Raw genomic sequence first — 12,082 nt, 5'->3', positions numbered from 1 at the left:
ATGGTAGCAGCTGCTTATCACTGTTTCCTCTTTAACCGGGGTTAAACCAGCCACAAGCTTTGACATGATTCTATAGTAGCTATTGCCATTTTTTTTAATTTAAAGCGTGATTAAACTTTAAATCCTAAAAGAGAGGGCACTAATTGCCATTGTTTAAAGGCTTCAGAGTCTTAAGGCCAAACCCATTGTCAGTGATGCGGTATATTACAACACAGCTTTAAATGGAGCTACTGCTCGCTGTCTTGTGGGAGTGTCAACAAAACCTGAATCTCCAGCCTGCATTTCATCATGTTTTGATACCGAGGTTGTCAGTGTGAATTAGCATGTGTTGTTGTGTTGCGGGTTCATTTTGTACTGGCTGATGCTGGAAACCTTTCAGCGCCATGCAAACTGAAATCCAGGTTTTATGCTTGTGTTGCTGTTTGCAGGCCTGATGGGCCACTAGCTATGATTTGTTCCTGCAGTGTAGAAAACAGTTCATTTATAGTACAGCTAAGTGTTGCAGTTCTCATTATGGTAACTTCATGTTACTTTTTCTGGCCTTTCTAAATGTGTACTTCCACTTTCTAAACTTGAACATTAACCACGAGGAAGTGAATCCTCAGAACAAAGGGTCTGACCTCTTCTAGGATTGTTCCTCGGTGTTGGCAGCCAATAAACTTTACACATTCACTCTGTTTATGGCACATGCATGGACCACATCTTCCTCACCATTTGCTACTACACTACCCATAATGCATGAGAGCTGTTGCTTCCTGCCAGGCAGTCAGGGCAGACAATTCAACACCTGCAGAGTAAAAGATTAGAATATGAATAAGCAGAAATGTGCAGGTGCAGTGAATTAATTCTGCTCATGTAGGATAGAAAACACTCAACTAAGAAAAGGCTTTCTCTCTGAACACTTATCTCTATCTCTCTCTCGTTCTGTGCCCTACTTTGCCATTTCTCACTTGAAGCCTCCATGTGCCTTTAATTTCTCCCTCCTTCCCATTTTCTACCTATTTTTCTTTCTCTCTTCTGTTTCATTCCCTCTACCTGCTCATTGCTCTTCCCGTCATGTAGTGGTGTTACTAACCACTCAGAGACACAGTTTGACACTGAAACCATTGTAACCTGGGACTCTCAGTGGTTCTCAGCCTCATTTGTGTTGTTGATAACAAAGCTAAACTTTCAGGATTAATTGTTTGTAAACCATCACTAAACAATATTTAACAAAAGTCTTAAAAACTAGTAATTTAACCAAATTGTAATTTCCTAAGGAACCGCCACCAATTGCTTTCTGAAATAGTTAATCATTTATTAAAATACTGTGGTTTGTCTTGAAGGAGGCTTTAGAGGGCTGTTTAATTCATCAAATATTCATTTCAGTTAAAGTTTTAGCTTCAAAAACTATTAAAACAAGATAGATGATTATTATGCCGCATTCTTTTTTGCATCAATGCTTTTGTTTTGTGTTTCAGCCACCAAATTTACTTTTGTCACTCCAACAAGCTCAAATTGACTCCCTGCCAGGCGTTCAGCTCTTTCCTTCTTATTTATTTTCATTGGAATTAGAATTAAATTTCAAGGAAGTTCACTCAGAGGAAGTTTAAAACGTCTGTTTAGGTAAACGTCTTGAGTAATCGTGTGGAATAATAATAATCTCGTTACTGATCATAATAACACAATAATGCAGATTTTAACTGTAACCAACCATGGTATTTATTATTATAATTTACCCTTTTAAAAACATTTTTTTCATGAAAATGCGTAAATAATTAGGTCATAATGTGTAAAAGTAATCTGTAAGTCAAAATCCCCACTTCATACCTTTCATATGATGTCATAGAATGGACCCTAATATCTTCAGTCATAAGTTGTCATATTTAACTCAAGACAGAATTATTTTTCTAGACTTAAGTCTGGTTGTCATTTAGTTATCAGTGAGGAAAAACATGACATGAGGTTCATAAAGCCTGGTGAATTATGCTACCACCACCCTGACTGCCGAGTTATATGTAATTTCATATGTACTAAAACAGATATTAAAATATTACCAGTTGGTACATATTATCAGTTTTAATACCAGAACTAAAATAACCAAGAACTAAATTTCAATTAAAATTCTGTCAGTTATTGGTTATAGGGTTATTATTCACAAAAAGCAACTGTCTAATCAGTAGAAATGAGCAATTTTAAGTATTTATTCTATTTAAAATCTCTAATCTCTACAGCTCAGCAGCTGAGAACCACTGATAAGTTCAGGCTCTTGCTCAGTTGAACCTGGTTTATCCAAACATGAAAACCGCAGACTTCCAAACTTTGTTCAGCCTGGTGGAAATCTACCCTGTCAATCCTTTTTTTGGCATGTGCATCTTAATGGAAAATAAGACTGCACATGCCACTGCATCAAGTTTGTGTGTGTGTTCGTTTTCATGTCTTAAATATGCCTCTGGTTTGGAAACACCACTGAATATATGCAGTGCTGATATTTCATTCACTCAAACGCCTCCTCTGATATCAGTCCTGGGATAAACCAGGTTTCACTATGAGCACTAAATCCAACCCCAGTAAATACAACAAATTTAACATGCCATACTATGAGAAAGTGAGAAAAGGGTAAAAAAGCCAGATGTTTCAGTAGCAGCACTGTACTTGTCATATTTTTTTTCCTCTCTCCTCACGTCCTCTTCTCTTTTCCTCCACAGGCATGTGGCGATCCCAAGGCTAAGCCCTCCTATCTCGTCGATAAGAACTTGGAGTCTGCGGTTAAATTTATTGTCAGGAAGTTTCCTGCAGTGGAGACGCGGAATAACAACGTGAGTATTCCTACGTATACGTCTATTATGCAAAGAGAAGTGGAAGGAAAAAGTGTCTTTTTAGCAGGATAGATGATTTGATTTGTCTTCGTTACTACACACTTTGAATCAAGGGTGCAGCTCTATTTTTATGCTCTCCATATCTTCTGATTGTTGCATTTATAATTTGCTATCTTATTGAAAATAAATAAATAAAAAAGCTCCTGCACTACAAATATAGGGCAGAAATAGACCCAGACACTGAACAACATGTAAAAGCAGCTGCTAATCAGTTGAGATATAAAAAAAAATAAAGTAAAATTTGTATTAGAAGTATTAGTTTACAAACGAAATACTTTGAAACATGACACGTATTTTTGCTAATTTAATTCTATATAATGTTTAGCGAGATATTCACTTGCATTACTAACTTGTTTATATAAACTCTGTCTGGCAATTGCCAAATGATGTTGTTTCTGAATGTGATTTATACTTTTCTTTTTTTCTTTTTTTTTATTGGACTTGTTTATTTGTTTTTTCATTAAGCTTACTTCCCACTCAGGAAGCTACATCACTCTGATTTGGTGCTTCAGTAAATGTTAAGACCATTTTTAGGTGCCTAGCAGTCAGTGTGGGAGATTCCTGTAAGGTAACAAACCATTGTCCTCCCTGACACCATGTGTCAGGCAAATTACTTTTCCATTTATTAATTAAGCCCGCGTGCACTTTAATCTTGCATTGGATTGCTCAGCTAGCCCCAAAAAACTGCTGGAGTATTGTTGACTGCCCGTGAATCGAGTAGGGTTTCCATGTGGCTGGTTGATCTGGTTGTTTGGTTGGCTGCCTGTTTGTTTCCTTGCTTTTGGAAGCTTTGATCTTTTGTTGAAGATCTGAGGATTTATTTATTTATTTAAGTTTTTCTCTATTAGAGGGTGCCTGATAATTTTACAATATTACAAAATTTTACAAAAGACATCCCCACTTTTCCTCGGGTGGCCCTAATCCTCTTCCATAGTCATGTGACCATGTAATGCAATTTGAGTTGGGTTTAATTCTAAAAAGAAATGGGTCAACATAGCTGAGAAGATGGTTTCCCACAGGTTTAGTTTTGTGTGTGTGCTTGTGTGTGCACATTTTCTTAAAAGACTTATTTGGTGACAAAGAAACTGAGAAATATAATCAGCTACCTCACAATTATCACAGCTTTCTCCAGAGCATAGAAAAGACTTCCATCATTGGTTCCAGCTCAAACAGCAAGTTCAGTTCGTCCGATGGCGAGACTCTAACCTTTCTACAGAGGCAGCCAAGTTAAATTAAAGACGGCGGCCCAGCCAGGGAATCAAAATAATGAGTAGAGTAGGGCAGTGACTAAACTTTCAAAATAAGAGCAAGGGGAATAACTGCTGATTACTGAGGACTTTGTTCTTTCAGACAAGTTAAAAAAAAATTGAAATAATAATGAGACAGAATATGCATGAGGATCTGTTCATTTCCAGTGGTGGCTGGAAATAGGCTGGCCAGGTAAAGACTACACTGGTGTGATGGCGTTGGGTATCCAGCATCTCTTACACCTTTGTCAGGTGTGCGTGTGTGTGTGTGTGTGCGCATGTGTGTCAAGTGAACTAAAGTCATTGCTCATCAGATTTTTCTTTTTAGCTTTACTTGTTAGCATATGGCGTTTGTGTCAGAGCACCATTTAGCAAAAAGCTGTTTGCGTGTGTGTGTGTGTGTGTGTGTGTGTGTGTGTGTGTGTGTGTGTGTGTGTGTGTGTGCGTGCGTGCGCGTATGTGTGTTTATACCGTGTGTGTAGCTAACTGCTTTATTCAGTATAACTGTGCTTAAAAATGTGTCTCTTATGTTGTTTTTCTGCTTTGTTTCTGTGTTTGTTTGTGTTCTGCATGCTAAACTTGGCTTAATCCGGACTTGTGCTTTTTGGTAAGTTTTTGTATCTAAGTTTCTGTAACTTTTTGAGTTTAATTTAAGCACTTAAGTTTTGTAATATTATGTATTTTTATTTGTACCTGTGTTTGTTTTTGCAGGGGGGGGATTTATTTATTTATTTTGGTTTTGTTTCTTTTTGGTTTTTTTAAAGCTCTTTTGGAGTGTGTTTTGCTTTGCTCAGCTTTCTCTGGCAGCATTTTTATTTTCTCTTCTTCATCCTGTGAATGACTGCGTGGCTAGTTACCCACCTGGCTAGTTGGTTAGGTTTGCTTGATGACTGATCAGCTGGTGTTTGAATGACTTGCTGACTGCATGCAATAAGGAGTGTCACTCAGCAGGTAATCGAAATTGTGCAAGAAAAACTGTTTTGTTATTTGTTTTGTTTTTTTAGGAATTAAAAAATAAACAGTGATTGTTCCACTTTTAGTTGACTTGAGCCAAATACCAGATGTTTGAACTCCTTGTTGCAGCAGCAGTGTTTCACGCTTCCTAGACTTGTCATGTTTTGACCTTTTTCCACCTTTGCCTATTAGGCCAGTTCTGGTTTAGGGTGCGGTTCTGACCTCAGATTGCTCTGGAGCTGGGTTCAATTTACATACAGTATGCTTCAGTCATTTCTAGCATGTTAATACACTGCTTCTCAGGTGCTGAAGTCAGATACTTCATGTTGATTTTTAGACTTTAAAAGATTGATGCAGCAATCTTTTAAAGGTAAACTGGGATTTGAAAACACTTTGTATCCACAGCTAAAGACTCGTATTGACAGTGTTTTATTTTTTGAGGTGCTGTTGGGTTAATGGTTTCTGCTTTGCTTATATAGGCAGATTTTACTTTGGTGAAACATTTCATTACAGCTTCTGGAAAACCGCCACACGGAAAACGAGTTATTCAAAACTTTATTTAACATACAACAAGGTGCAAAAGAAGAAAATTGATAACCAAGTTCTCCTGTATGCAAAGTGTTCCAGAAAATCATTAAATGAAATAAGTTCTTCACCAAAGTAAAATAACTTTCATGTATCTACATGGAATAGAAAGTCATTTTTTAAAATTGTCTTAAGAATAGTTTAGCTCCAATAACTGAATTATTTAGCAGCTGTGTGTGGTTTCTGCCGCTTTGCTGTTGATTAAGTTTCAATTAATTAACTTCAAAATGAAGAAACTCAAGACCTGATGATCTCTACGGATCCCTGAAGGGAAACTTGATAATTACATCTTTTTAGCTGGGTGGGATAGGAATATGCAGATATTTCTCTTCAGAGTTAATAAAAATCAAATTGTCAAAGAAACATATTTCCAGAGTTAAATAGAACTTAACCAGAGTTTCTTTTTTATTTAAAAGATGATTTTGATGATTCATTTAAGAAATGTCCAAAGTCAGTCCCATCTTTTAATCATACCAGCTGTAAAAGAGTAAACGGTCCTGAGTTGCTGTATGACGTTTCTCTGTGACTACTCTGAAGGGAACACAGTGAAAGCAGTACTTAGTTACTGGAAAACCTAAGCCTCAGGTTCACGCAGCACTTCTAAAATTCACAACTTTGTGTTCTTTGCCATGTGGTTTTATAGCAACAGCTGGCCCAGCTGCAGAAGGAGAAGTCAGAGATTCTGAAGAACCTGGCTCTCTATTATTTTACCTTCGTCGATGTCATGGAATTCAAGGTGGGGAAAAACACACAGTGGCACTCAGGTGAAGCACACGAGGACGTGTTTCTTTTACTTTGGTGGTTCTAATGAAAACATTTCTCTTCGCTCTATTAATAGGATCATGTGTGTGAGCTGCTGAACACCATCGATGCCTGCCAGGTCTTCTTTGACATTGTAAGCAAATATATTTTATTTATCTTTTTTAAAGAATGTGTATCACATGTAACAGGACAATGTTTTAACGCTTCAGAAAACATAGAAAGAAGCCTAAAAAGGAAGAATTACCCACCAGAACCTGCAAAGTTCTGTTGTGGGTCAAAGACTCCCTTTTCCTAGAGACTGAAAACGAGGCCCAAAGGAGGAGCAAGAGTCTAGATCCCACTCAGAAGTCTTGAACTACAATAAGCTGTAAAGTTATTGAAGATTTTTTTTTCCCCCCTGACGACTTCTAGACTTAATCCTTTCTTTTATTAGAACCATTAAGTGAGATCTTTCTCCTGTGCTTACCTCATCATGTTTCAGAACCGAAGAATCCTAAAGAGATTCTCTCCTCCCCTTTCTTTCCTCTATTTTTTTTTCATTCTTCCTCATTCCCTGAGCATTCCAGAGCCACAGAAGTATTTATGAATATGTTTTACCTCCAGCAAGGAAGTTAAATGGTTGGTTCAGTTTTTCTGTTTGCATGAAAATGTTACCACAGGGTGGGTTTAGTCTGGGACAAATCCTGGGAGTTAACCTGCACTGAAGTTTAGGATCTTTGAAAAGGATTCTTTACCTTTGTGAATTAGAGCATAATTGCACATTTTGTGTCATACTTTAAAAGATACGCCAAAGTGATAGAATTTGGAAGGTATCATCTTGATGTCCTTGAAAATATTACAGACTAAACTGGATCCAGATCACCTCCGCATGTATAAACTCAATTTATACATATTTCAGAGCAGGAGTGGGTAATTAAAATTCCCCAGGGCCTGTTGGGGCTGTTGTGGGGCTACTCCAGTAAGCTGAACTCAATTCTGCTCAATTTTATCTCTTTAAAAACTTATTGGTGGTGTTCTCCACAACAGTCCCAGTATCTCATATGGCCTCTTGGGAACATTAATTGCCTGCCCCTCCTTTAGAGGAAGTGTTCAGCCTTGATGGAGGTATATAGTCTCTTGTTTCTGTGTAATCGCTGCCTTTCTTGTTGTTTGCTTCATGTAATGACACACCTGTGTTCCCCCATCAGACGGTGAATTTTGACCTGACTAAGAACTACCTGGATCTGGTGGTAACATACACTACTCTGATGATAATACTTTCTCGCATAGAGGAGAGGAAAGCCATCATAGGGCTTTACAACTATGCCCATGAGATGACGCATGGAGCCAGGTAACTGAGAGTTAGATTGATGTGAGAAGTTTGCACACTATTACAGACATCATAGCAGCATAAACTGTTAGTAGAAACAGTTACTTAGACACTACGTCACTACCTCTGTGTGTTGCTGCAGTGACCGGGAGTACCCCAGGTTGGGCCAAATGATTGTGGATTATGAGAACCCTTTGAAGAAGATGATGGAGGAGTTTGTTCCACATGGAAAGGTGGGAGAATTGTTTGTGCATTGTGAAATGTAGGTTTTTAACATTGTACAAATGCAAGATAGTTGATGCAGAGAGCTTTTGGTTTGCAACATCTATACTAAAACTAGGAAAAAGGTTTCTGTAAAGGAACCCGTCTGTTCTGTTCATCCATGTAGATCACTTGTGTATACACCTGTAGCTGTACTGAATAAAAATGTGATGTCAGTACTGATCAAAATAATCACTGGTTTGATTTTCCTTGATCAATAGCCCTGGTATATGCACCATGATCTACAGTGTTTACAGATACTTCTGCTTTTATTGGTTAGTGTTGTTTTTGAATGAGGTTCAGTTGTCATAGCATTTCAAATGCCTCACTGAGCTTATGTGGCATATTGTCCACAAACACACAGACTTCTACTTTTCAAATCATGCATGACTTATGCTTGCGTGGGAAATCTACGTTGTGACTTCCGTCATAACTGGAAACTCGGTTTTTGCCCTACTCTGTAACATTTTCCGTAACCTGACATGCGCCTCATGTTGGGTCGACACAGCTCGCAGCGACTCGAATGGTGTAGAAGGTTACAGCATAGGGCTGGGGAGAGTTTCCGGTTACGATAAAAAATGAGGACATTTATTTCCTGCAGAAGTCTAAATCAGGCTTGATACTTCAAATAAACTTAATTGAAAACAAAGAGGATGGTTTAACAACTTTCATGACTTTAACAACACTATAAAGGGTTTTGGGGTTTGTTTGTTTTTTCCAAGTTTGCGTACAGTGGCTCTGAAATTGCTGCTTATTTAGTTTCAAAAGTCAGTTTTATACCGGAAGAATTTAGTCCTGTCTCTCCTCCTGCAGTCCCTGTCAGATGCGTTGGTCAGCCTTCAGATGGTCTATCCCAGGAGGAATCTGTCAGCTGACCAGTGGAGGAACGCCCAGCTGCTTTCTCTCATCTCTGCTCCCTCCACAATGCTCAATCCTGCTCAGTCTGACACTGTTAGTATCCCGATTGACTGTCTTAAAATAATCTGTATGATCTGAATGATCATTTAAAGCTTCTCAATAATCTATTAACCTGTTCTGTGCAGGCTTTTGATGTCAGAGCTTCTTTGTGCCAAGTGATACAACTGGAAAAACTGAATTCAACTGTGTCTTTGTCTTTAGATGCCCTGTGAATACCTGTCACTGGACACAATGGAAAAGTGGATTGTTTGTAAGTAGTGTAGAAGCAGAGTCGAATCTAGTGCTCTGATCATGTGAATTGGGTGCCAGATGATCAAAAGGCTTCAGTCTGCAGTTAGCTCTGTATTTCTCTCCGTTCTCTCTGCAGTTGGTTTCATCCTGTGTCATGTGGCGCTGAATAGCGACGCAGCAGCGCTGTCTTTGTGGAAGTTGGCTCTGCAGAGCTCCACCTGTCTCTGTCTGTTCAGGGATGAAGTTTTCCACATCCACAAGGCTGCTGAGGACCTTTTTGTGAACATCAGAGGGTATGAGAATGTGTCTATGTGGACACAGGCAGGCGCTCTTTAACTGGTGCACAATCACACAAACTGTGATCATGTCTCCTTTTTTTTACTTTGATATGATTGTTGAATATCTTTGTGGTTTGAATTTTTATTGAGGAATTTGAAGATTTGATTGTCATTTTCTGTCCCAGTTTTCCCATTTTGCTCTTTTTAAAGCATCCTTTCCTCTTGTGTGTTTTGCAGGTACAACAAACGCATCAATGACATCAGGGAGTGCAAAGAACAGGCCCTGTCTCATGCGTATGTATAACCTTGTTTCATACTATCTCATGCAAACATAAAATACACTCACATTTTATTTTTATTTTTTTCTAATGCCCCCATTTTCTATATTATTAATTTATATTCCTGGTCTTTTATTTAAAGATTTTAACTGTCATTTTAGCATATGCGTCTACCCTCTCTCGGGAAGCTTCACTGTGAAACATCACCCTTTTCTCTGTATCCTTTTTCATGTTTTCCTCCCGTTTTATCCTCTATTCGTCGTCTTCCCCCCATGCCTCATCTCTGCTTTTATCCTCATTACTTATTCCGTCTTCCCCTTTCATCTTTATTCTTCTGCTGTCACTGTCATCTACTTACTTTTTGTCCTCCTGCGGGATTGTCCTAAAAGTGTCAGAATACCATTTAATCACATTGCCTTGTATGTTTTGATGCACTGCTCTGACTTCCTCGGTCTCTCTGGCTGCCTACAGAGGCTCCATGCACAGAGAGAGGCGCAAGTTCCTCAGATCAGCTCTGAAAGAGCTGGCCACTGTTTTAGCTGACCAACCTGGACTGCTTGGTCCAAAGGTAATATAAAAAAACACTGCAAATAACACTCTGTTCAGTTGTAATCATAGACTTTCTGTTTCTTCCTGTTTCAGGTTTAAACCTTCTTTCTTTCAGCAGGACATAACTTTGTTTTTGTTACAAAAACAAGTTGGGTTTTATGCAAGTCCAGGGGGAAATATCCTCTAATTCATTTGATCTATGACCTTATCGCTGGTGTTTATCGTCTCAATCTCTATTTTCAAGTTGTGTGGAATACAACATGATCTTTATATTTTAAATCATGGTCCATATTACTGTCATGACTGATTATAAGGCAGCACATGATTAAGGCCAGGCCTGCCTTATGATTTGTGTTGAACTTCAGTTTCACAATCAGATCTGCCCAGTTTCCAGTGAGGCTTCAAAAACACTAAGCTGCCGAACACATTCAGCTCAAAACTTCAAAAAGTGGTCTTTGCAAAACAATGGTTCATTTCACAGTGGCTCACATAACTTGAAAACAACATGTCAAATGAAAGCGGCTGCAACCTGATGAATTATAAAAAGCTGCCTCAAATACTACAGTATCACCTGTTTAGTTGCTTTTTGTTGCTCGGGATGTTTGCTATTGTTTAAATTGACCAAAACCCATTAGATAGACCTAAACTAATTTCAAATTCATTTATTTTAATTAATTAATTTAACCAGATCTTGTGTACAGAGCCTGAGAGGGAGCTCAGGCAAGCTACAAAGCCACCCTCATTCAGCCATTTTAATGTTCTCTACAGAGCAGGTTGGCGTTTACAGAGATCAATGCAATTCTACAAGTTGCTTTGCCATCATCCTTTCCATGCTCTTAGACTTTAGTGGTATCATTCCTGCTGCCATTGATGTTTATAGTTCTGTACAGGGTGGTTTTCCTGTTGCTTTACCTTTCTTCAGCTTTTCATGTATGTGCGTGGGAGAGCACACAGATCCCAGAACAGGTCCCAGTAAATATAAAACTAACATGGATTGAAATAACCTTTTGTTTTCATTATAGCTGAAATTCAGTCAGGATAAACGGAATAGGTAAAAGAGTGCAACAGATTATATAAAATATGCAGTAAACTACCACAATAACATGTCTTTTAAATTATGCATCATTTAGAGTCTTTACCAGCCCAATTCTTCTAGTGGAACTTGATATACGGCACCAATAGCTGCAAAGCCATTCATAAAGTCTCAGATTGCATTTAGAGATTCTGAGAACGCAGATGCTGCGAGCTTCTCTCTCACCACTTCCCTCCAAATTTCTGGTCTGCTAGGCGCTGTTTGTGTTCATGGCGCTGTCATTCGCCCGTGATGAGATCATCTGGCTGCTTCGACACGCAGACAACATCCAGAAGAAAAGCACAGATGATTTCATAGACAAGTAAGCGTGGACAAGTGTGTTTGTGTACACGCGTCATGCCTGTATAAACACACTTGCGTCTTCACACCTGCTGATGTGTGTATGTGTGTTTTGCAGACACATAGCTGAGCTGATCTTCTACATGGAGGAGCTCAGAGCTCATGTCAGGAAGTATGGGCCTGTGATGCAGCGATACTACGTCCAGTACCTGTCTGGGTTTGATGCTGTGGTGCTGAATGAACTGGTTCAGGTGGGAACATTTAAAAAAAAAAAATACAAACTCCTGAGACTAAGCACTCTTACTGCATTCAGTCACATTTAATCTGATATTGCTTTCCTCCTAAAACATGGTGTTATTGAGCTGGTGTCACCATCCAGCACGGCTGTGAGGCTGCTTATGTCAGGTGTCAGATTACAGGTCTTACATTTACTGTAACGCAATTTTAAAAGCATGTTTTGTTTTTAATATTAATATAAAA

General features: G+C 38.6%; 1 protein-coding gene across 7 annotated transcripts in view; it reads left to right on the top strand.

Moving 5' to 3' along the window:
- Positions 1 to 12,082, top strand: part of nckap1 (NCK-associated protein 1) — a 37,333-nt gene that overhangs the window by 11,079 nt on the left and 14,172 nt on the right. For 3 of the 7 annotated variants that reach the window (XM_012919713.3, XM_076891451.1, XM_012919712.4), the window contains 12 exons: positions 2,688 to 2,798; positions 6,294 to 6,380; positions 6,483 to 6,539; positions 7,594 to 7,736; positions 7,858 to 7,948; positions 8,790 to 8,927; positions 9,096 to 9,144; positions 9,262 to 9,418; positions 9,641 to 9,697; positions 10,153 to 10,249; positions 11,518 to 11,624; positions 11,721 to 11,853. In XM_012919713.3, the coding sequence (XP_012775167.1) occupies positions 2,688 to 2,798; positions 6,294 to 6,380; positions 6,483 to 6,539; positions 7,594 to 7,736; positions 7,858 to 7,948; positions 8,790 to 8,927; positions 9,096 to 9,144; positions 9,262 to 9,418; positions 9,641 to 9,697; positions 10,153 to 10,249; positions 11,518 to 11,624; positions 11,721 to 11,853 (1,227 nt within the window). Of the gene's footprint in view, positions 1 to 2,687; positions 2,799 to 4,591; positions 4,713 to 6,287; positions 6,381 to 6,482; positions 6,540 to 7,593; positions 7,737 to 7,857; positions 7,949 to 8,789; positions 8,928 to 9,095; positions 9,145 to 9,261; positions 9,419 to 9,640; positions 9,698 to 10,152; positions 10,250 to 11,517; positions 11,625 to 11,720; positions 11,854 to 12,082 lie in introns of those variants that run through there. The other 4 variants (XM_004553521.4, XM_004553519.4, XM_012919711.4 and 1 more) reach the window with 2 other exon arrangements.

This window comes from Maylandia zebra, linkage group LG13 (assembly GCF_041146795.1).
Source record: "Maylandia zebra isolate NMK-2024a linkage group LG13, Mzebra_GT3a, whole genome shotgun sequence".
Classification (NCBI taxonomy): domain Eukaryota; kingdom Metazoa; phylum Chordata; class Actinopteri; order Cichliformes; family Cichlidae; genus Maylandia; species Maylandia zebra.
This window is presented reverse-complemented; position numbering and strand designations above follow the sequence as displayed.